This window comes from Lontra canadensis, unplaced genomic scaffold (assembly GCF_010015895.1).
Source record: "Lontra canadensis isolate GAN:19392208 unplaced genomic scaffold, GSC_riverotter_1.0 scaffold23, whole genome shotgun sequence".
In the NCBI taxonomy this organism is placed as follows: domain Eukaryota; kingdom Metazoa; phylum Chordata; class Mammalia; order Carnivora; family Mustelidae; genus Lontra; species Lontra canadensis.
The window spans coordinates 10,774,069-10,798,553 of record NW_022631017.1 but is presented as its reverse complement, the minus strand read 5'-3'; the positions used below and the strand labels follow the sequence as shown (position 1 = coordinate 10,798,553).

Sequence of the window (24,485 nt, the reverse complement as noted above, 5' to 3'; positions counted from 1 at the left end):
GGGGACACTGCCCTCGCTGCACATAGACACGCTCATAAGCGCAGATGTGAGGTTGGGTGGTGTGGGGGTTAACTTAAGCCTTCCAGGACCTAAATCCTTGCTCTGCAGCTCACTAAGTCATGGAGTAATTCACCTGACCTCCGTGGGCCTGTTTCCTCCTCTATAAAATGAGTCTAACCATCAGTGCCACCCCAGGGGCTCTTGTCCTTATGACCTGAGATTACACATATATGGGGTTTTGCACCCTGCCTGGTGCGTGGTAATCACTCAATAAATCCCAGCTGTTATGATGGCAAACACCTGGCACTGGGGGGTGGGGCACACATTTACATCTGGACCCCCCACACACACATACACAGACATACCCCGACGCAGGTACAGAAGGCATCTAGGTACTGCGATAACTTGGTAAGTTCACAGGAGAGCACAGTTTAGTCTTCTCATTGCCCTACAAATGCCCCATAACCTGAGCCAAATGTCCCACCCAAACACACTAGCATCTGTTCATGCAGTCGCGGACACATGCGTCCCATCACCCAGTTGCTCTGAATTGCCATTCAGCCCTGACACCAACAGGTGCCTACCCACAGAGCCCACCCTCCCAGATTTGGCTCCTCCCTCCCTCCCCATCTTGCACCTTTATTGGGATCCATCTGCTTCCGGGGACACTCTCCCTTCTTCAGTGTGACATCATCTATGGCGATATCCCCCAGGTAGCCAGAGCCTCGAACCCCCTCAAAAATAATCTGGGGTGGGGTCAGAGAGCAGAGAGCAGGGATTAGGGGGTTCTGCCAGAGAGAACTCCCAACCCCTTCCCCTCAGTCCACTGGAAGCCCCCATACCCCCTGAATTTCTCCCCAGCTCCTGGGAGGAAGCCCAAGTCTTCCTCAGTGTTCCCTGGCCAGACCACCAGCCTGAGGGCTGGGAGAGCCTCACCTGGAAGGGCCCGCTGGGGTTGATGGGCACGTGCGCCTGCTGCCACACGTTGCCCTTATTGCCACTGAGAGACCAGGCGTGTGTGTCCAGGGCCCCTTTGTTCCGGGACCGCACCAAGAGGTTGAGGGAGCCTGTGGTGGGGATGAAGAGAGGGGAGCAGTGAGGATCTGGACGATGCCCCCCTCCCCTGCCACTGCCCACAACACTAGCCCAGAATGGTTCACATCCCATTATGCCACAGCTCACAACACAGAACAGAGAGGATGGCAGCGGGCTTCAATTCATCAGGATGCCTTGCAAATTTTCCTTCATTCCTTCCTTTCCTTTCTATTCAGCCAATCCCCCCACCCCAAACACACACAAACATACACACACACACACACACACACACACACACAATCCTTCTTCCTCTGGAGTGGAGTTGTCCCACGCGGTGGGGCCCATGACTGAGCACAGAGCAGGATTCCCAAAGCACACAAGGCACACCCCAGGCATGGGATGATTTTTTCTAGAGGCACAGGAATGGACTTTAAAATTTTTGATACTTAGAGGTATGTTTTAAGAAATGAATAAAGCAAGTCCTTCAAACTCACGATTTCTCTAATATTCACACTTTGGACAAAGCCAAGAAAATGAGAGGGAGTTGCTTTAAAGAGAGATATTTGTATCTGTGCTACACAGCCACAGTAAAAACAGAGGAAATGAAACATTGAGGGCATTTGCCTGCGGGTGCTAAGCTCGTGTGCCCACAGCCACAGGGACCTGGAATTCTGGAGGTGCTGGGGACCTTGGAAAAGGGGGAGGGGATCGTGATTTGGCAAAGAGCACCCAGGCAATGTCATGCCCCTTCCCAGCTCTTCCAGCCTACCTTCAGTCCCCAGTGATGGGAAGGATCTGGCTCAGAGGGAAGGGGAATCAATCTTAGTGCCCGGTGGCTGGCATTTCCATGGCACTGCCCAGAGACAAAGCCACACCATCTGTGACACCAGATAGACAGACCTCCGCTGGGGAAGAGCCACCAAATGTTACCTGCCTGAGATGAAAGGAGTTGGCCAGAAAGACACAAGGTCTGGGGACAGCTGGTGCTGTCCAGCTGCCAGGTGGGCTAGGAGGGGAGGGAGGAGGAGGGAACGGGACAGCAAGAAACACAGACTTCCCCAGAGGCAGAGTAGGCCTGGGTGGGGACGCTCGCCAGCAGATGGGCCCATCAGAGGACTGCAGCCAGCCAGAGTGGGCCAGGACGTGCCACAGAGACTTCAACAGGCCCAAGCCCCAATACCTTTCAGGCTCCTCACCGAGAGACCCTTCTCTCTTCCCCCTCCTAGAGCTCTTCCCCCTTCCTATCCCCCTCAATTCCCATATCTTTTCTGCCTCCTCCACTACCCTGCCCCAAGGCCACTAATGGGGAACCTCTCTTTTCACTGCTTGAACAAAAATTGAATTTCCATCCCCTTTCCTGAGGAGCCCATCAGCTCTAGGGTCTCCCCTGCTCAGGGGATTCCTGACCGCCTTTCACAGCATCAGCCAGGGCCCAAGACATGCAGTCTCCCTTAAGGGTGGGCCTGCTCACTACTGTCTTCCCTGCTTCCCTTGCCATCTGCAAAGCCAGAGGAAACTCCATGCTGGAGTCTGGACAGACTCCAGCTCTCCCACCTCTGGGCTTTTGCTCAGCCTCTTCCCACTGCTGGAGACTCCCTCCCCTACCACATTGCCCTGGCCAAATCCCTCCTGTGACTCGAGGCCTCTCTGAAATGCCACTTCCCCCCAAGAAGTCTTCCTAGGCTTGAGTTGGGAGTCCTCTGTGTTCTCTGGGAACCCTGAGTCCTTCTACTTCAGTGCTCCAGGTCCAGACCACTGTCTGTAGTGTGACAGAGCCATCCACATCTTCTCCTCCCATTGGGCTCTTTGAGGGAAGGTCTGCAGCAAATTGCTACAGGTTCTCAATAATTAAATGCTGAATAAAGAACTGTTTACGATGGTCCTCACAACTGAAAGAGGACTTTCAGAGAACCTCATGGTTAGAACCTTAGACCTCCCTATCATTCATTTGTTCAACTAGCTGAGCCCCACTATGTGCCAGGCACTGTTCTAGACATAAGAGATATGTCAGTGAATAAGGTGAGGACCCCCGCCCTCCTGGAGCTTACCTTCTACTGGTGATAAGCATTATAAAGCCAAAAATGCAGGGAAAGGAATAAAGAGGTATTGAGATGGGGGATGTCAAGGGACTTCAGAGAGGTCCCTTGAATGAGGGGAGGGGAAGAATGTTCCAGGCCAAGGAACATCATGAGCAAAGTCCTCTTTGGCATGAATCCGCCTCAAGTATTTCAAGGAAAGCAAGGAGACCAGTGTTCTCTCGAGCTGAGTGGGAGCCAAGGGAAAGGTGGCAGAAGATGAGGTCAGAGGAGGAGGCAGGGGCCAGATCAGATTTGGGAGGCCTAGAGGAGATGGTGATGAAAGGGGCAGAGCAGAAGAGTCATGTGACATGGGATAGGGGGCCCCCTCCACAGCATCCCTACTAGAAAGCCCTCCTGTCCAGATCTGATGCTTACGGGGTCTTCCTTGGGTTGAATTCAAATATTCCACTGGCTTCTATATACCTAAAAAGTTTCTGGAATCCTGTCCCCAAATCTAGCGCATTGATGGCCTTTGGGGAAGGGCTCTAGGTAGCAGGAGGACTGGGATGGGAAGGGGACTCTCATTATAAGCCCTTTGGACATTTTGACCCATACAGAATACATGGCCTGTCCCGTAAAGAAGTAAACAAACAAATAAATGAAAATTTTAAAAGTTTGTCACTTCCTCAGCAGAGTCGTCCATAACCAAGCCTCCAGCATTGGTCTCTGTTACCAGCTGTTTGGCCCCTGTCCTGCTGTGGGCATGTGTCACAATGGCCACTCAGTCTCATCTGGTTTAATTAGACATCTGTCTCCCACTTGACTGTAGGTGCCAGGAGCATGGGAAACTCCTCTCCCTGTTTGTTGCATCACCTGATGCCTGGCGTAGAACAGGAGCTCAAGAAGTGACGGCTGAATGATGACTTCATTGATTGACGTGACTTCGCAGAAGGCAAATGCCCACCCAGCCTTAGGAAGAGGGACTGCCCCTCACCGGTTACAGAGTGGCACCCTCCCAACCTTGAGCTTAGGGCTCGGGGGAGTCAGACAACTCAGGTTGCTGTGTGATCCCAGGGAAAATGCTGAACCTCTCTGATTTACATAGTAACACCTCCCTCACCTGGTGTTTGTGAAAGGTAATGGGACTACAGATGCAGAGCCCCCAGGATATCACCAGGCACCTGACAGGCACTCAATACCAGCACCCTCATAGTTGTTTTCACCATCTCCTCCAAGGCTTCCATCTTGTCCTGCTGGAACCATTTTGTTTGCAGACTCAGGAAAACCTCGAATGAGTGGGCTCTGGCCTCCTCCCTTGCCCAGATTCTGCCTACACCCCCTCCAAGGATTTGTGACTCAGCCAAGCTGAGGAAGCCCAGGCCTCATATGGGCCAGCGCCGGCCTCATATGGGCCAACGCCAGCCTCCCGTGGATTCCGTCTCTCCTCCCCACCCCAACAACCCTTGGGCAGACGACCTGGTCCCCCGACTCACCGATGTGCTTCCCGTACATGTGGTAGAAAAAGGAGACGCAGTAGAACTTAGCACTGGCATTGTACAAGGGACTCACCAAACGGGCTCGGTCCCCCAGCTCCCGGGGCCTTGATGTCTCGATGAACATATAGTAGCCTGTTGGGGAGGGGAGGGATGCACCAACAGCCTCCTCCTCACCCCACACAGCCACTTCCCATCTGATCCTTTCACTGCCTGAATTTCCTCTGACCCCAGGTGCCTCACCCATCCACCGTGTCCTCCCTGCCTCACTGCACAGCATAGGAGTCAAGGCCAGGAGTTCCGAACCCTATTGCAGTTTCTCTTCTTCTGGGTCCCCATGAAGACAGAGTTGTGTCTCCCCGTCAAATTAGAGCTCTCTAAGAGCAGGGCTGTGGCTCCCTTCAGACTGGGGCTCCCTGAGGGCAGGGCTATGTCTCCCCCTCAGACTGGGGCTCCCTGAGGACAGGGTTGTGTCCCCGCCTTTGGACTGGGATTCCCTGGTGCTACACACATACACACACCCCCAAAAACTGTCCTGCAGCAGTCCATGTCCTCACCCTCAGGGGTGCCACTGATGTCAGTGGGGGGACCAGTGTTGGGGGATCGCTTGGGATTCTGGGTGAGGGCATTCTGCCGTGTCCAGTCAAAGTTGTCTGTCAGGTCCTGGGTGTAGCCACAGATCTTCTCATCTTCAAAGTGGCAGGTGTTGTCTGCATTGGGCCAAGGGTGGGGAGGAGACAAAGAAGGTCAGGCTCCTCAGGCCACCTGGCCCAGCTTAGCCCTCCCTGGCCACCCTGAGGCAGGTGTCATGCACCCAAGCCATGGGCCTAGGATCTCAGGGCTTGAGAAACCAGGCAACGGGGCCCCTGACAAATTTGTTCCCAGAACAGGACTTCCTAACCTTTGTATACCACAGACCTCTGCTATCTAGTGATGTCTAAGGACTCCATCTCAGAATAATAATTTTAGATGCACACAATGAAATACAGAGGGTCACAAAGGAAATCACTTCTATTGAGATACAGCTGTCAAAATATTTTAAAAAAACACATTTGTGATATGATAATAAGTGGGCTTCTTTTTTATCTAATTAAATAACAAGATCTAGCGTTAGCTCTAATAACTGCAGTGGTTTCAAAGTCCTGATGGATGTAAATGATATTCAGAAACAGCCGTAACAACTTTAAGGTGCCGTGCAAACCTCGGCTTTGTCCTGATGACAGGGTCACAGGTAGTAATCACACTACCCTGGTTTGTTGTCCGCATTCGTCACTAAAGATGTTAAACTTCTGCCAGAATTTAAGGGAAGATAAAGAAGTAACTGTATGCCCTTCCACATTCCAGGTTCATGGACACCCTGAATTCTATACACAGATCCTGTGGGTGGGGTGGGGGGCTTCATGGATCTCAGATTGAGGACCCCTGCTGCAGAGAACAGGGGATATGGATTAGTCTGGTCTCTGTTTTCCTTCTAGGGGCAATGATTCTAGGGATAGGATCAGGATGCTGATTGAGGAGGAGAGGCCTTGAGTTATAGATGTCCCCCACCTCTGCCCCCCACTTTTAAGCCCCAGAATGAATCCTGGATGCACTTGTCCCCAAGCCCAGCCCTGTTCCCTTTGACTTCTCCTTCCAGCTGCTGGCCTCCACCCCATTTTCTCTCTGGGTATCTGCCAGGGTCCTCCAAAGGGAGGGGTTTGTATCCCCAAAGGGAAGGGGAAGTGGGAGGGAGGTTTCTCACCTGACAGGTTGGGAGAGTTGATGGCTGGGAAAGCAAGCAGGAAAACCAAGTCAGAACTAAGGTATGGGACTGTATAGAGGGTGCCCAGGCTTGGGACCAGGGGACAGTGTTCCCGAAACCAGGACTGGAGGCCAGAGGGGCCTACTCTGCAGTGACAAAGTAGGACACTGCACAGCGGGGAGCTCCAAGCTCTGGAATCATGTGGGGAGGCTGGAAGCGGTTCCCCTGGGGAGGAGAGGAGCCCACCCTTCCCACCCCACCACCACCACCACCACCACCACCTACGCTCTGTGTAGTGAATGATGCGGGAGGCCATGTCCCCAGCCCCGAAGGTGGTATAGGGCGTGAGGCGGACCTCGTAGCTGTGGGGCACACGGAGGTCAGTCAGGATGTACTCCAGCAGCTGCCCCTTCTCCACGCGCCTCACTGGGATGGCCTTCACCATGGCGTTGTGCTGATTCAGCTGCAGATACAGGGTGTTCCCAGATGCCCAGATGGCCACACCCTCTACCAGAGCACCGGCCCAGGCCCTGGTGTGACTTGGAGGGTGGGGTGGGGGGCAGGGGCAGGGAGCAGAAAGAATAAAGGACAAGGAAACCAGACCCTCAGTTTCCCCGTCTGTGAGAGAGGGCAATCACTCCTACCACGCCTCCCTCCTCAGCCCATCTGAATAACACGGGATAGCAACTCGTATTGAACAAAAAATGTGTGCTGGGCGCTGTTCAAGGTGATTTGCCATTAGTAACCCACTTAATCCTCAAAACTCTAGTCTTCTGAGGCGGAACGTTATAATGACTCCCATTTTACAGATAAAGAAACTGAGGCCAAACATATGTGGTTTGCCCTAGCTCACACAGAGCTGGATTCTAGCCTAGGCAGTCCGCCCCAGAGCTACACTTTCACCCTCCACACCTACCACATGGAATTAAACCTGACACAAGAATAGCATAGCCCCGGCCTTGCATTCTAGAGACCCTGTGGAGAAAACGGCCTCCCTCCCCCACCCTAAGCTCCTGACTCACGAGTAGATTCTGTGTTTTGTAAGCAGAGCTAGCTCTGCCCCCTTTCTCCTGTACAAACCCAGCAGACCCAGCCCAGTTTTCAGGGCAGGGCCCAGAGCATGGGGCCAGAGAGGGTCCCTAAAACCTTCCAGCTTCTACTGCTGTGTCCAGAAAACTTTCTCTCTGGCTCTGAAGTGTGGTCTGCAAGGGGGTCAGATGTGTCCAAGCCCTGCCTCCAACCACTTCTCATGGTTTGATGGACATTCCCAGGGTCAGCCTGCCCCTCCTCATGCCCCCCCAACCCGCCCTGGCCCTGTCTCCCTTGGCCCACCTGGCGGACACTGAGTCTGTAGTTGAGCAGGGGGTCCACAGCATCAGGCTCCCTCTGGGTCCACTGCAGCACATAGGAGTAGTTCTTGGACAGCTTGTGGCTGCGGGTGGGGTTGGGGGTGTCGAAGTAAAACTCCGGGCTGTAGGCTTTGGCTGAGAGGGCGGGGAGGGGGCGTGGGGCCGTGAAGGGTGGGGGATGGGGAGAGACACAGAGAGAGGAGGTGCGGGAGAGGGAGACAGAGAAAGATGGCAAGAAACAGGGACAAGGGTATATGGAGACAAAGAGAAAGGGAACATAGTGAAGAGAGGAGATGGTGGGAGAGGAGGATATTGGGGGAGTGAGGGTGGAGTAGGAGGGAAAGTGTGAAGTGGAGAAAAGGGATTGGGAATTCCAAGATGTAGTATTGGTGAGAACAGAGAGGGAAAGGCCAAGGAAAAACCAGAGAAAAGAGAAATTTGGGAAGACACAGAGGAGGGATATTAGGGAGGGAAAGAGGATGGGGGAAAAGATGCAAAGAAGGGTCAATGATATTGAGGTGGAAGGAAGAGAGGAGAAGGACAGAGAGAAAAAAGATGGGGAGACAGGGGAAGTGTGGGAGAACAGGGGAGAGGGGAAGGAGGTGGGAAATGTCATAGGGGCCTCTGGCTGGCAGGGCTAGGGGGGTGGGGGGGCTGGGGAGTGACCTGTGGTCCTGGCCCCCTGTTTTTGACTGAAGAGATCCAAACAAGACCTAAAGGTGCACCCAGTTAGTTGGGGGCTACTGGGAGAGCTGGGGATGCAGAAGGGGACAGGCACACCTGGGGTTCTCCTCCAGGGGCGCTGCCACCAGCTCTGAGAAGGAACCAGTTCTCCCTCAATGAAGAGAAAGGGGGTCAGAAACTCCTTTGGCCTCTATGCGTTCCCCTCAGCCCTCACCATGACCTCCGACCCTTTCTGACTCACCTATGCCTGCCTGCAGCCCCAAACAGCCCACCCAGGAATGACTTGAGATATGGCTGACAGGGATTTCTGGGCACCAAGGGGCCTGAACCTCGGGGGTGACAGCTCAGGAAATGTGTGCTGGCTGGCCCAGAACCACCCGCGACGTTCCAGAGAAGCTGTTGAGTCGTCTTCTCTCCTCTTAGCTACAGCTCAGGCCCCTCACATTGGGCCTGCAGTTAGGAAAAGATGGGGTCCTCCATCCGCAGCCTCTGCGGCCAAGGACTAAGTAGGAGGGGCTTGAAATGTGAGGTCTGGGATGGGGCGTTGCCCCGGGCTTGAGTGGGCAGATTTAACCCTCGTGTGGGCGGGGCTGGACCGCACCTGCCCCCAAGAAAGAAGGAAACGGAAAGCTGGGATTGGACGAGGCTCGAAGGGAGCCTATGCCTCGCAGCTGGGGCCCAGGCGCGGCGTGGACGGGTCTTTAATGGGAAGGGCCCATACCTGGTGCTCGCGGGTGTAGAGGAGCGAAGCCTAACCCGGGGGGAGTAGGGGCTTGAAAGAGGCAGAGCCGTCCGAGGCCAAGGGGAAGGAGGCTGAGCTAAAACAGGCGGGGTTTAGGGCACGTATAAGCGGCCCTTGAGAAGAAAAGGTCCTACACCTGGAGGGGCTGTGAGTGAATTGCTACAGCCTGTCTAGAGGGGACCTAAAAGACGTCACAGTTTGGCGCGGGCGGCACGGGCGGGGTTTAGGCCTGGCGTGGGCGGGTCTTGGAAAGGCAGAGGCTGGAAAGGGGCGGGGCCCAGGCCAGGCGTGGGCGGGGCTGGAGTTGGGGCGGAGCCTAGGCCCAGGTGGACGCGATTGGGTGGGGCGGGACCCACGGGACGCTCACCCGAGACCTGAAAGAGGCAGGTAGCAGAGCCCACGTCGTTCGAGATGCTGCATTCGTAGCTGCCGCTGCTGTCGCGGGTGACGGCGTCGAGGCGCAGTTCAGAGTGGTCGGGGGCCTCGGCGGCGACGGGGACAGCAGGCGGCGGAGGCAGCAGCTGCCCTTTGAAGCGCCACACGGCCGAGGCGACACGCTGGGGGCTGCCCCGCAGCAGCGAGCAGCGCAGCAGCACCGGCCGGCCCAGCGCTTGGCGCACATCCTGGGAGCTGGGCTCCACCTCCGGCGGGACTGGGGGCGGGGGCGGCGGTCAGCGGGGCCGGGTGGGGCTTGAGGAGCGGCCCGATCGGAGGCAACGCACTCGACCCTGCTCCCGCAACACCCCCGGCCTGGAGGGATCTCAGAGCGATACACATTCGTAACATAGACAGTAGCCGTGCTCCTACCTCCCTGACCTGCCCATACCCACCCCCTCCCGGCCAGTTCCTCCAGCCATGCTTCCCAGACTGGGCCTCGAATCCTTCCCTCACACTCCTCTCCCCGCCCCTCCCCCACGTAGTGAAAAGCTGCATAACATCGGGGTTTAGAGCAAGATCCCCAGAGCTAGATAGTTGCCTTAGGTTCAAATCCCAGCCCAGCTTCAAACTAGCCGGTAGGGCCTTAGGCAAGTTACTTATCCTGTGACTCGGTTTCTCTATTTGTAAAAATAAGGGAATAATAGAGTCTATTTATAGGGCTGTGAAGGGTTAAATGAGTTCATGCTCTTAGAATGCTCTTAAAATGCTCTTAGAACAGTGCTTGGCAAGAGCGGAATGAGGTTTGTTAACTCTCATCCTTATACTATCAGACACAATGTGCTCCCTTGAAACTACCATTTCTACCTGTCAAAATCAGTTATTTCTTTGCTCACTGGGTCCCTAGGAACGAAGATGGGGGCGGGGCATTTGAAAGTGGAAAAGTGACAAGGGCCACAGACCTCCCATATTAGAACACGGGGTGGGGGGTGGCAGGGTTTTAGGCATATCAGCAGTACGTGGAGGGGATTGGTTGGACTGGAGGGTATAAAGGGGTGAAGAAGGGGCAGGTCAGGCCGTGAACCGGGAGGGACAGCTCAGAAGGTAGTCCAGGTGGGGCGATGAGACTCACACTGCACGTTCAGCTGCACCTGGGCCTCGCGGGGGCGCACGTTGAAACCATTATACCGAGCCGTCTGGCAGCGGTAGGTCCCACTCATGTCGCGGCTCACGTGCTCCAGCCGCAGCTTCCCGTCCGGGGTCTCCTCCAGTGGCAGCCCCGAGGGCAGCAGCGCAGCCTCCTTGTCCACGCGGGACCAGAGCACCGGCGGCCGCGGCTTGCCTCGAACCTCGCACTGCAGCTCAGCGGGCGAGCCCTCCCGCACTGTGACCACGGCCCTTCCCTTGGGCACGCTGATGGTGGGAGGCACTGCGGTGGGGAGGCCAGCAGGAGCAGGGTTAGAGCTCCCGCTAGCCTCTGCTTTGGGGCTTCTGCTTTCCTCCCCCTAGGTCTGAGCCTCTCTTCCCCATCCCAGATGTCCCAAAGATCCCTCAGTATCTCCAAAACACAACTCACCGCCCCCAGTTCTCTCCACCTCAGGGTCTCCCAACTCGGAAAGAGATTCTGAAGCCTATTCCTTCTTTCTCTTTAGCCCCACAAAATGGGGTTCCACCTTTTAAACAGTTCTACCCACTGACCTCTTCCTTCAACCCCCTCTCCTGCCCACTGGCCCCAATCTAGTTAGAGCTTCCATTTGTCTTCTGGCGTGTTATCACAGATGCCTAGTCTGTCCCCCAATATGCTTACCCTTTCTTCCAAAGTCAGAGAATATCTGGAGTTTGGCAGGGCGCTCAGCCAGAATAACCATTAAGTCTCCCAGCCTGTCTTAGGTCTAGCTGTGGCCACATTACTAAATTCTGGCCAATGGGATGTGACAGAAAATGAGAGTCCTCAAAAGGACAGACTGTGCGCCTCTTCTCCTCCTACCTATGGGCTGGAATGCAGATTGATGGCTGCAGCTGGACCTGCCATTGTGGACAAGGGGGCCCACATTAGGGATAATGGAATATCGAGACAAGATGGAGCTCGGGGCCCTGAGGACTCAGAGCAGCCGAGCCATTATTCCAGCCTGAACTGCTCACTTTTATGAGAAAACGAAATATATATCTAGCTCATTTAAGCCGCTAGTAGAATTTCAGGATTTTCTGCTACACACAGCCAAACCCAATCCAACCAACACATTGTCCAACTGGAGGGTCTTTTAAAGACTTCCATGGGTCCCATCCTACATCCCATCAAACAAATTAAAATGTCCTACACCAAATATAAATTGTAAATAACTCTACAAGGCAAGCTGAGGTCCGGCTCTCTAGTTAGGATCATTCATACTCTTGTAAACATTTATATGTGTATTGGCTTTAACTGTACAGTTTTCTCTTTATATTTTGGAGCCAATTAATTTGTTTTTCCAGGTCTAAATTATTTCCACAGGCCTTTAAATAGCTTCCATGCCCCAGGCATCAGGCTAATGAGCCAAATGGAGGAAATGGCCCTGCACCGTGGATTTCCCTTTTTCTAAAACGTCCCAGCTCCCAACCCTTCTGTGCCTCCACAGGCTGAAGGGCTGTCTCCTTCCTTTGAGGCTGCACTGCCCTCAGCTTAAAACTCCAGATCCTTGGCTCTGTAAACAAGACCCTCGTGCTCCAGCCTCTGCCGCTCCCCAGCCTCATCTTCCCTCTCCCATCCTGTATCCCAGCTATGGGATCCACTTGTAAGGGACACGATCCCTGGATGTGAGGTCTTTTTCCTGTGCAAGAGTCAGGATGGAAGGGGCCTCCGAGGCCATCAGGTTCACTATCTCACAGAGGGGAAACTGAGGCCCAGAGAGTTAAAGAGGCTTAGCCACAGTCAGCCAGCATCTTGGTGTAAAGGGCTAGGGACTGGAGATGCGATTCTAGAGACTCTCTCCAAAATCATCCGCTCCAAACTCCTGTCATTCTGTAAACCCTTCAGGGGTGGCTCTAAAGTCAAACTGTCTGGGTTCAAATCCCAGCTACACTACTTAGTGTCTGTTAACTTAGGTGAGACTCTTAAACTCCCTGAACCTGTTTCTTCATCTCTAAAAACTGATGATGAACTACCCCCATAAGGTAAACCATGAAGGTGAATGAGATAAATATGAAATCATCAGAACACAGAGTAAACACAATAAATGTTAGTCATTATTTCATTGTTGTTATTTATTATTTTTGGAATAAAGACCCAAATCTCTGCATTATGTGGTACCTGCTGACCCATCCACTCTCTTCCATCTCATGCCATTCTCCCAGCTGCACTTTGGTCCCCACACTTACCTCCCTCAGGGCCTTTGCACATGCTGCTTCTGTGGCCTCCCTTTTTCTTTCACCCTCCCTTGTTCTCTTTTGCCTAGCAAAGTCCTACCCCTCCCTCAGATCTCAGATCAAACATTCTATCTTAGGAAACTCTTTCCTGACTTGTGTATCACAGTTTTCAGTGACATATTTATTTGTGAGACTATCGGAAAAATGTTTGCCTTCCTGCTTCGTTCAATGCCAGCAGAACTCATTTTGCCCACCATTCTACCCCAGAGCCTAGGACAATGCCTGGCACACAACAGGTGCTTAATAAATGTGTGCAGAACACAGAGTCAACACAATCATGTTCCACTCACTCTGATCTCCTTTCTCCAAACTACTGTGCCCACCTTCCCTCTGTGGGCCTCTCCAGCTCCCTCCCCCCCCACATACACACACCCATGCCGTCTCAGCTGCCCACCTGTCTCAGAGGAGATGTTGACCTCGATGCTAAGGTCAGGCACGGGTGCCCCTGGGAAGGAAGCCACGCACAGGTAGGTGCCATAGTCGCTGAAGTGCAGGTCAATGAGCTCTAGGCTGCTCGTGACCGCAGGCAACTCAGGGTCATTTCGGGTTACCAGCAGCCTCTTGGACATGCGTGCCGGCTTGCCGTTCTTGAACCACTGGTAGGTCACCTTCTCCTGGGGTACCGCATCCACGTGGCATGACAGCTTCAGGTCCTGGCCCAGCTGTATGTTCTCACTTTCTTTGATCACATCTGGGGTAATCTGGAATGTAGCGTTCTTCATGGCTATGAGCAGAAGGGGAGGGACAGGTGGCTGGGGCTGGCCCAGAGCCAAGTGTCTATGTCCCACCCCCATTCAGACCCGGCTTCTCTCCTTGAACTGCCAGAGTTTGGAGGCTCCAACCCCACACAACCACCACCACCCCCAAGAGAAATCACCGCTTTGCTTGGAAATGGTCCTGCTTGCTCAGATGCATTTTTTAAAAATTCAAAACAGCTGGCTGTAGAAAAGTGGGTTTATTAATTGTCATAGGTGCTCTTGACTGAACATGAGAGACACCGTTCCAAGCCCTTGACGTGGGTTTACTCATCTCACCCATCCCACAGTCTTGCGGTGAGGCACTTTGCTGTCCCCATTTTACAAAGGAGAGAACTGAGACTCAGACGGTTTAAGTCACTTGCCCAAAGAAATAGCCAACCTTGAATTCAGACTCGGCCTGCACTCTTAAAACCTGCACTGCTTTATTTTTATTCTTGTTTTAAACCGTGAATATACAAAGTACAAATTTTGGAAAGAGGTACCAGAATGTAATAGCATTTCTATCTAGAGAGTGGGGCTGAGGGGAAATTTTAATTTGCACATTTTATCCTTTTGTACTGTTTGCTTCTGCAGCAACAAGTGTGTGCAATTTTTATAATAAAAGCCTAATACAATCACTTTACATGAAATTACATAAAACACAGAGTTTAGGGGAAAAGGGTCTAGGCTCTTTGAAAAATCTGAATACTGTCGGACGTAGCCAAGAGTTAGAATTCTTCTCCTTCTTTTTAAGTAGGCTCCACATCCAACGTGGAGTCCAAAGCAGGGCTTGAACTCCTGACCCTGAAATCAAGACCTGAGCTGAGATCAAGAGCTGGGCACTGAATTGACTGAGCCTCCCCAGGCGGCCCTAGACAGAATTCTCAGGAGTGGGTGCTAATTCGACAGGTCCCTGGTACAATAGCCATGAACTAGGACTGGGCTGGGCAAAGAAGGCTGTGTGTCACCCTAAGAGGGGACCATAAGTATGTGCTATAAACTTCAATCTCCAGGTTTTAAAGGCCAGATGGAATTAGGTGGTAAAGAATATCTGACAGGAAAAAAACGATCAAAGAAAAAAGTAGCTATCAGCAACAATCTGGCTACTGTCTTTCTTGCTCTGATTAAGTAAAAAGCCACCCAGTGCTAGCGTCTTCTTGTGAGAAGAGTCAGAAAAGAGACTAGTTGGAGGGGGAAGAACAAAAAGGAGAGACCATTTCAGCAGAAGACCCTCCACTGGATTTGACAGGAGCTATACTTTATTTTTCAAGGGTTAAAGAGCTGCAAACAAGCCTGGATCTTTAAAATTTTCAAATAAATAAGCAACAAACAAACAACAACCTAAAGTTACTTCTAAGTCCGAAAAATTTAAAGTTTTCTCTTTAGGGGCGCCTGGCGGGCTCAGTCAGTAGAGTATGTGACTCTTGGTCTCAGGGTCATGAGTTCGAGCCCCATGTTGGGTGCAAAAATTACTTAAATAAATAAAACTTTAAAAAAAAAAAAAAAAAGCTTTCTCCTTCAAGCCCAGTAGCAAAATCAAGATCATACTGAAAAGCGAATGAGGCTGAGGTTTAATAAGGAGGGTGTTTATACTTCTTTAATTGTGCCCCAAGTTTTGTATCATTTTTACATTTAGTAATTACCTTCAGACTCACTGACATGCTTTGCCAATAAAGATTTGCATATGGGGTATGTGCAAATTATGTTATTTTCATTTTAATTCTGTGAAAAATGTAGAAACCATTGTATGGGAAGAGTCAGGAAATTTAAAGACTGGAATGTCCACATTTAGTTTTTGGCAGCCTCCATTTCCCAATCTAAGAAAAATGTAGGCAATCAGGATGCCTGGGTGGCTCAGTCAGTTAAGCATCTGCCTTTGGCTCAGGTCATGATCCCAGGGTCCTGGGATCAAGTCCTGCACTGGGCTCCCTGCTGCGTGGGAAGACTGCTTCTCCTTCCTCTGCCTCTCTCTTTCTCTCTCATGAATAAATAAAAAGTCTTTTTAAAAAAAAGTAAATAATCAACGCCAGCCCTTCCCACTTCTTCCATTGTTGAGATGACATTTGGAAATGTACATCACGAATAAAACTTTATACAAATTGTAGTCCTGCCGCCAGCAGACAGACATCAGAATTGAAGGGAAATCAAAGTGCCTGGAACATGGCCCCTCAGCAAATCTCATCTACCAAAAGGAAGCAGACAAGCCCCTTTCCCAGTTCCCCAGTGGTTTCTGGAGGGCAGCCCCCCCACCCCCATCTGCCTCCCAAGTCCCCTCCTGCCCCTCCAGACCCACGTACATCGCACCAGCAGGTTGACTGTCTTCTTGGCAGGGTTGCCCACATTGTTGGTGGCTGTGCAGTTGTAGTAGCCAGAGTCCCGGGCCTGCACTGAAGGGATGCTGAGGGTGCCACTCTGGGCCAGAGCGCCCAGGGGCAGCGGGCCCGGCCCATGGGACCATTGCAGCTGGGGTAAGGGATCACCGCCTGTCAGCAGACACTGTACGGTCACATTCTCCCCCGGGTTTACCACCAGAGTTTCATTCACAGACAGCTTCAGGGCTGGTGGTGCTATGAGGACAAGGAGGTGGGATCTTAGGGGACTGTGAGGCAGCACTGAGGGAGCTGAAGGGGAGGAGAAGCCATGGGCTTGGGGAAGGCCTGAAGGAAGACTGGGGAGGTGGCAGGGAGCAGGCAGAGGGGAGGAAGGGAGGTGCTCATGGTGCAGTGCCTAGAGTCCTGTGTGGGGCGGAGCACCGCCTCCTAGCTGGGGAGTCAGTCCAGGTGGGCGAGGGAGTCGGGCAGGGAAGTCCTGTACCCGTGGTGTTGGTGAGCCGGAAGGTGATGGCCTTGTCCGGGATGCCACACACGTTGCGTACAGACACCTGGCAGGTGTAGCTGGCGTAGTCCTGGGGCCGCAGGTTCTTCAGCTTCAGGACCTTGGTCTCCCCCTAGGTAGCAGCAGTGCACTGGGGTGAGGGGTCTGCTTGGGGCCCATGGATCCCACACACATTCACCCAGCACCACAGGCAGAAGCAAATTCCTCCTTTAATTCCCGTTTTTCCAACCTCCACAGTTTATCCTTGGGGAGCGCAGCCTGGGGTGGATGCTGCCCTCTCCGTACCTTGAGCTTTTCTGCATCTGATGCCGTCCTGGGACACACTGGCCGGGACCAAGGCTTCAGTTCTCCCCCTCTGGGAAATGGGGGGTAAGGAAGGACTCCTGTTCTGTCTTACAACCTATGCAAACATGGGGCTGGCCCCTAGGCCATGTCCACATGCGGAGCCTTGCCACCTGGGATAGCTACCTCGGAAAGCCTCCCCTGGTAGGACAGCTTCCTCACCACCTCCCGGGACTGCAGGGGTCCTGTGGGAAGTGCAGTCATCTCTCTGCCCCCAGCTACCACTGCACCTGCCCGAGTTCCCAATACTCTGCCAGCCAGAAGACGGAGGCATCACGTGCCTGCTCCTGGTGGGGGCGGGGGTGCCTTTCCTAACTAGCCATGACCCTGGAGGACATGTTGCCTGGGGGATTCTCCTGTCCTCCCTGACCTTTCTGCCCTGATTTCATTTGGCTCAGGATGTCTCAAGCCCAATCAGAATGCATGCCTCTGACATCATAACAGAATAACTGGAGTCAGGGCAGTCCCTGGAACTCGGGATCATGAGACCTCAGTCTTCACATCCCCCTCCCCTGTGGGGTGCAGAAGGAAGAGTGTGGGGCGAGCCATGAGGAGACCAGGCTGGCTGCTGTCCATCCTGACCTGGGTGTAGAGGGGCTCATAGATGTCGACCCCATTGTCCTGGCTGTGAGACAGGGTGTCAGAGCCCCGCTTCCAGATGAAGCGGGCAGGTGGGTTGGAGTTGACAGTACAGCGCAGGAACACCGTCTTCTCCTGGTAGAAGTTGCCTCGAACATCGCTCACTGTCTGGTGCACCGTCAGCACGGGCTCATCCAGGTCTGCAAGGATACCATGCCGGGGGGGAGTCAGAGCTGGCTGACCCGAAGGTAGGGGGCTGGGTTTTCTGGCAGCCCCACAGGAAAGCTAAGCTACTCTCAAGGGAAGCTTCCAGAGAGCCAGATGGTCTCCCAGCCCAAAAGATAGACCAACCCATTAGAGGCCGGGGAATAGACTTAACAGCTTCCCAGCTGTCCCTGCCCCCGGCCCTGCATGGGGGTGTCTTTCTTCACCTTCCTGTCATGGGATGGAGGAAGCAGCTGCAGACTGGAAATCAGGACACTGGTTCAGATCCCGGGTTAGCTGCTAATTTGCAGTGTGACCTGCCTAAGTCCCTTCTCTCTCTGGGCTTGTTTCCTCACTGGTAAATTGGACTAGGTTGGTGGTTCTCACCTTTGTTTGCATGACAGAATCACATGGATACTTTTCTTTTCAATACCACTGCCTGGCATAGCTCATTGATGGTGTCAGAAGTCAGAAGAATGATTGCCTCTAAGGAAATTATTGACTGGGAGGGAGCATGAGGGAATTTTCTGGGGTCTTGGAAATGCTCTTAAACTAGATGGTGTTTACACATGCATAGACATAAAAACTCATTGAACTGTACATTTAAGGTTAGTGTACTCTATTGGATGTAGGTTAATCCTCAATTTAAAAAAAAAAAAAAAGGAGTTTAAGAAAAGGTCCCAATGTCTGGGCCCCACACCCAATTACATCAGAATCTCTGGAAGTGGAACCAAGGCATCAGTAGTTTCTTATAAAGACCCCCAGACATCCTAATGGGCAGCCAGCATTGTGAACCAAAGGTACCCACATTACACAGCCTAACATCCTATGACAAGTGTCCCATCATTCTGTCCTCACACAGCCCACTTGGACAGAAGTCGTAACAAAGGCCAGGGGTGGAGGTAGGGCACTGATGACATCCAGGCCATGCCTGCCAGCCCCTTCCAGCACCAATAAATCAAGAAATGACCCTTCCCCACAGGGTTTGGCAGGAATTTGGGTGACTGATGGGGGACAGAAGGGTCCAAGATTCCATTGCTCACCACTTGGGGATCTCACTTTGGAGGGGAGGGACACAGGGCATATCTAATGGGTAGGTTCATTGTAGACATTAAGATGGCACAAGACAGGTCCCTTGGCTTGCCCCTGGGGCTTCTGGGTAACTAGCATCAGCCTAGGCCAGCACAGAGGCAGGTGACAAGCAGTGAAATAGCCTCTTGGGGTTAAGGAGGTATCTCTATGGCAGGCAGGTAGGGACTAGGGGCTTCCCTTTCAACCAGCAGTCAGGACTAAGGCATGCTTGGTCCTGTATGTGGTGGGGGTAGGGAAGTTTCAGAGCTGCCCCTGGGGTCAAAGCAGAGACATGAGGTACTGTGGGAAGGGCACCAGAGCAGTCAAGAGAACCTTTGCAGGTAAACAAGTCACAACCCCCCGCCCCACGCCATAACCTTATAACCTGTGAAAATCGTCTAATCTAACCTGTCCCATCCTCCCTGAACACTTGAGAGGGCTGCTGCAGGGTTTGTATGGATTATGGGGGGACGCGTGTTAAGGGTATAGGGTGAGACACACCATAGGAACAGCAGGTAATGCCCCTTTAGGCCGGGAGAGACGAAGTCTCTACTGTGCTCTTCCACGAGGGGTCGCTTCGCCAGCCTCCTTTCCACCCGCCTCCTCCACCCAGCCTGAGCATCCTGGGGGCGCCGCCAGCCCCAACTCACACTGCACATCCACACGGATAGATTTGATGGCAGGCACGCCCACACCATTCTCGGCCTTGCAGTAGTAGCGGCCGCCCTGCGTGCGCGCAATGCGCTCAATGCGCAGCGTCTCGTTGAACACCGACGTCTCCTGGAACTTGTCCGAGGCACTGCCAGCCGTCTTGGTCCAGCGCACCTGGGTCCATGGGGAAGGGCAGAGTAGCCACGGCAGTGAGGGGTTGGGCAGGGAGGATGGAGCATCTCCCCTCCTACCCCATTGTTCTTCCTGAGTACCCATGGAGCACCCCCACCCCCCAAAACTAATCCCCCCCAGGGGAATACACGGATGGGGTAGGATGCCTTGGGAAGGAATCTGGGGAATCTAGGGTCAGAGGGAGGGAGCTTTAAAGAAGGAAGTATAGCGCAGTGGTTAAGAGGCAAGTTGGATCGGCCAAATTACCCCCTCCCCTTTCCTGCCCTCCTTTCCTCATTGGGAAAATGGAGAATATTACCCCCACCTAGGGTTCCTGAAAGGATTAAATGTGCCTTAGTGTCTGTAAGACTAAGAATTTTCTAAAATTTTTAGTGGCCCTGGGTAGGTTACTCCTCTCTCAACTTCAGATTTTTCATCTGCAGGAGAGGCCTATGGGGTAGCCAGCCTCCAAGATGGTGGCCAGTGATCCCGGTCTCTAGTTCTTTTTTCTGGGGTGCTCTCCCACTTTGTACCAGGGATAGGCTATGTGACCCATATAACACAGTTGGCCTGATGGTATGTCACTGCCAAGATCAGGTTATGAAGGACTGTGATTTCCATCTTGAGGAAAGCCATCTGGCTTGTCACGAGCAGCCCTCTGGAGGGAGGGGTCCACCAGGGAAGAAGGGAAACACCAGGTCAACAGCCACAGGACGTAGACTACAAGAGGGTCCTCTCACCCTAGTCAGTTCTCAAATGGCTGCAACTTCCTCAGAGACCATGAGCCAGAACCAGCCAGCTAAGCCGCTCCTGGATTCTGGTCCCATAGGAATGGTGAGGCAATAAGCATTTGTTGTTCTGAGCCCCTGAGTTTGAGAGCATTTGTTACACAGCAATAGATAACTATAACTATTACATAGCATAATTTACGCTTTGCAGAGGTTTAGAAACAAGTGTAAAGCACCTAAGTGTAGCCCCTGGTATATATTCGTCACTTAAGGAATTTCCCTTATTATCAACATTGCTGTAGATTGTGGGGAACTAGCAAGGACCACACAAGACACTGGAGCAACTACTCAGAGTAGCAGGGTTTAAGAAAAATTGATCAATTCCAGGTCATTAAATCTTAAGAATTGGAGAGTAGTGTAAGAAAGCTTCCAACTTAAAGTTGGGGAGGATTGCTTATTACTGAGACAGGGCAAAGCCCCTGATCTCAGTGAAGAGGGCAGGCCATAGGCCATAAAAACAATAAGGCTGGGGAGAAGCAGGTGAAGGGCAACTTTCTCATGCAGGATATGGCCACTGCAGGGTTTGTACTTTTCTTCAATTCTACAAAATTCTCAGCCTTTATCTCTTTAGATGTTGCCTTCTCACAGTTTTCTCTAGTCTGTCCTAAGTTTATGTTGTACCTTGTCATTCTAGCCTCTGTGTCTCCCAACTTCCTTTTCATATTTTCCATCTCTTTGTCTTCTCCAGACTGCACTGTAGTTGATTTCCTCAGATCTATTCATCCAATTCACTAATTTTCTCTTTAGCTATCTCTATGGTGTTGAGGCCAAATTTTTCAAAAGTCCATATTGTTTTTATTTCTAGGATTTCTACTTGTTTTTTCCCCTCATATGTAACTAATCAGGTTGTATAATCTTTCATTACTCTTTAAACACTTCAAACATGTTTATTTTCAAGATCCTTTCAGATGGCTCTGTTTTGTCTGTTTCCTCAGATGTGAATTGTCCAATTTTTTTAGTTTCTGGACTGGCCCTCCTGGCACTGTATTTCTAAATATTGTTTTAAAATATTACTCCATGGGTTTGTATTCCATGGGAGTTTTCTTCCACAGAAGTTCCATGTGGGCCCTCACAGGCCTGTGTGTGGTGTTGCTCTATGGTTGCCTATGCCCAAGACCCATGGGTTCACAGGTTCCAGCTAGTTTTTATATTAGTTTCTTAGCTTTGGTGTCCTCACCTCTTGGACAGTGGACACAGACAGCCCAAGAGTTGTGCTCCTGTACAGATGACATTTTGTACACACGCCCAGAAGCAGACTCTGCTCTCTGCTGTGACTCTGGGCTATGGGGCAGAGAACTTCTGGGCCCCATTCACAGGGGGTGCCCTTGTCAAGCTTCCTGCTTTAGATAGAGAGTCTATGTGTAGCTTCCAACCACAGATGAACCTGTGGCCTCAACTCATACTCCCTGTGCATCTATTTATGCTACTATCCATGAGGTGGATGCATAGCAAGCCCCTCCAAGGATATGTTCTTCACATTCTGCTCACTGCCATTGCTACAGATTCTTTCTTCATTTTGGCCCTTGAAATTCCTACTCTCTTGTTATTTGTTTGGAGTGGGGAATTCCATATCCACTCCTTCCCCCAGCCTGACCTCAGAGTGGGCTATGAGATGCTCCTTCCCTGTTCCCCTGATATATTGGATGCTCCATGACAATGGGAACTGTAACTGCATCTTCAGGGCCTATCACAGCACTGGGCACATAGCAGATGCTCAGTAAATACGTGTTTAATGAAATGAGCAAACAAGGAGGTAGATAGCATTTCAGGAGAGGTGAACAGCAGTGGCTAATGCAGGAACAAACAGGGTTTCCTTGGGCAAGTGTGACTGGAGCACAGTATGAGTATGAGGAGGATGGCAGTGGGGCCAAACTGTGTGTGTGTGGTGGGGTTTCTTCATTTCCATCCCTAGCAGCCTGAACTGGGTCTGGTAGGTAATAGGTAAACTATGGAAGGTCTCTGAGCAGGGGAGTAATATTCCATCATATTATAGCAGGTTTGAGGATGACAATTCTGGGAGCAGGGTACAGAAGTGAATTGGAAGGGGAGATGTGGGAACATGGCGGGGGGGGGGGGCAGTTAGCCTACTGCAATGGTCCAAGGGCTAGGATTGCAGATCTGAGCTTTAGAGGTAATGAGGAATAGAAACAGAAGGTCCATGCAAGAGACATAAAAACAAGAGGCCTCAGAGGCTGGCTAGATGTGGGGAATGAGATGGCACACAACCATATTGTAGCCTAAGCGTTTGAGCCTAGGTAGCAGGAAGAAGAATGACATTGTGGATGGAAGTAGAAAAAAGAATGTGTGGGCACACACACTGAGCCCCAGCCACAAACCACTCATAAAGGCAATGCACAAGGGGACACACGCAGGTGGCCAGTGCAGCTTTAGGGAGAGATGGCCCAGTGGCCTCCCTGGCGTTCCAGGGGACCATACTGATATCGCGCCTGATGCAAACAGCAACTGAAGAATGGCAGCATCGCTATCACTTCAAAACAAAACTTAGAGAAGAAGCAAGAGGTGTTGATGGTTTCAGGTTGAGTCCTTCTCAGTTTCCTTGTCCTTTTATTAGTCTCCAGGCCAAACCTATCAAAGTCATCCCTGTGCCACCAAATTACCCAAAAAATGCTTCTGCATTTCACTGTCCTCTCCAGGACCCAATGAAGAATCTTCTGCTGCTCTTAAATACCACAGCCGTTCACCCGCAAATTCCAACCATCCCTCCAGCCCACCTCCTGCCTCTTCCCATCAGCTTTAATGATAACTGGCCAACTGTTCTGACTAAACCACATAGTTGGTCTGTGACAAAATATACCTGGCATTACCAGATACTCCTCTTCCATTGCTTTCTATTGCTTTCAGTCTTTTAACCTCAAGAGTGTGGGGCTTGCCTACCTGAAGCTTCCCAAAGAGGAGAGTGCATCCTATGTGGTTGGTAACATCCAGAGCCCCCAACCCAAAGACAGACACGCTATGGGGAAGTGTGCTAAGCTACAGAGAACACGGGTACTGGATTCAGGGTTCTGCTTCCACCCTTCCAGGAGCTGTGTGATCTTGGGAGTTCACTCAGCCTTCCCAGGCTTTGATTTCCTCAGCTGTGTAACAGAAGCCCTCATGTCTCCCCCACAGCCTGGTCGTGAGGTGCCGAAGAGAAGACGTTGGGGAAGCACCTAACACAGTGTCAGCACGTGAGGGCTGCCCTCCCATGGAGGCGGAATATGCCTCTGAGGAAGTGTCTGCCCCACAGATACAACAGGAATGAAGTGGAATTGAACAACTGCCATTTAATTTTTCCCCTCAGTCGTCAATGTTTTCAGGTGAATAAGCTCATGGCCTCCAGCCCTTCCCCACAGGGTTCATTTTCTAGCTCTTTCCCAGACCCAGTCTTTTTTCTTGTGTTGGCTTGCCAACTTGGTCTGCCTCTTGTCCCCAGCTCCCACCACCTCTTCCGTGGCTCTGATCCCAGGGTGGACCGGGGACTGAGGAGGCGAGGCCAGTGGGGCGCTTACCTGGGGCCGAGGGTGCCCGGTGACGAGGCACTGCAGCACGAGGGTGTCCCCCTCCCGGATGGTGTAGACACGCTCACTGATATTGTCCTCCTTCACCACACACGCCTGGCCTGCGTGGACAATTTGAGCCTGGGCGGGAGCTGGAGGTGGGGAGAGGGGACAGGTTTAGGCAAGAGGCGCCAAGGCCAGGGGGGGGGGGTCTAAGGCTCCCTCCTCTGAGTATGTTAGCGGGAGGCGGCAGTCCAGACTTCCCCAGGCCATTCCTCAGAGGCCTGACTTGTTGAGCTCTAGAAAGGACACTCCCAGGGCCCCAGGCCAGAACCAGAAAGGTCAAGGACTCAGGAAAAAGCCAGTTACTCCTCAGCCCTCTCTCCTTGCAAGAGATCTGGGCTGTCGGTGAGCTGATGAGTATGAGGGGCTCAGTATCTGTATAAAATTGGTTGTCACTTGATGAGCATCGACGTCTTAGCACCCCTGTCATAGAAGATGCTGGCGCTCCCCCCACCACCCCACACCTGGTGGGGGCATCCACGCCCCAGCTTCTGGAAGTATTAGCTGCTAGGTGCACAGAGCTCACCTTCCCCTGGGAATTGTCCTTCACCAGAAATGCCCAGGAGATCACCCCTTTCCCAAATACACACACACAGTGTCCAAGGACTGATAGCTTCCTCACCATCTGCTATCTGCTGGTGGGATGACTATGTGCCACTTACACTCCACAGTCCCCTGGGAACAGGTTGAGGCTAAAGCAACTGAACC

General features: G+C 52.2%; 1 protein-coding gene across 3 annotated transcripts in view; it reads right to left on the bottom strand.

The window, feature by feature from the left end:
• MDGA1 (MAM domain containing glycosylphosphatidylinositol anchor 1) overlaps positions 1 to 24,485 on the bottom strand; it is a 53,082-nt gene that overhangs the window by 672 nt on the left and 27,925 nt on the right. Inside the window, exons 2-16 of one of the 3 annotated variants that reach the window (XM_032862312.1) lie at positions 23,727 to 23,866; positions 19,258 to 19,432; positions 17,336 to 17,532; positions 16,391 to 16,523; positions 15,874 to 16,059; positions 13,234 to 13,563; positions 10,570 to 10,866; positions 9,430 to 9,714; positions 7,620 to 7,771; positions 6,573 to 6,750; positions 6,288 to 6,311; positions 5,104 to 5,256; positions 4,547 to 4,681; positions 937 to 1,067; positions 638 to 746 (exon numbers count right to left, since the gene is read on the bottom strand). In XM_032862312.1, coding sequence (XP_032718203.1) covers positions 638 to 746; positions 937 to 1,067; positions 4,547 to 4,681; positions 5,104 to 5,256; positions 6,288 to 6,311; positions 6,573 to 6,750; positions 7,620 to 7,771; positions 9,430 to 9,714; positions 10,570 to 10,866; positions 13,234 to 13,563; positions 15,874 to 16,059; positions 16,391 to 16,523; positions 17,336 to 17,532; positions 19,258 to 19,432; positions 23,727 to 23,866 — 2,625 coding nt within the window. Of the gene's footprint in view, positions 1 to 637; positions 747 to 936; positions 1,068 to 4,546; positions 4,682 to 5,103; positions 5,257 to 6,287; positions 6,312 to 6,572; positions 6,751 to 7,619; positions 7,772 to 9,429; positions 9,715 to 10,569; positions 10,867 to 13,233; positions 13,564 to 15,873; positions 16,144 to 16,390; positions 16,524 to 17,335; positions 17,533 to 19,257; positions 19,433 to 23,726; positions 23,867 to 24,485 lie in introns of all 3 variants that reach the window. The other 2 variants (XM_032862311.1, XM_032862313.1) reach the window with 2 other exon arrangements.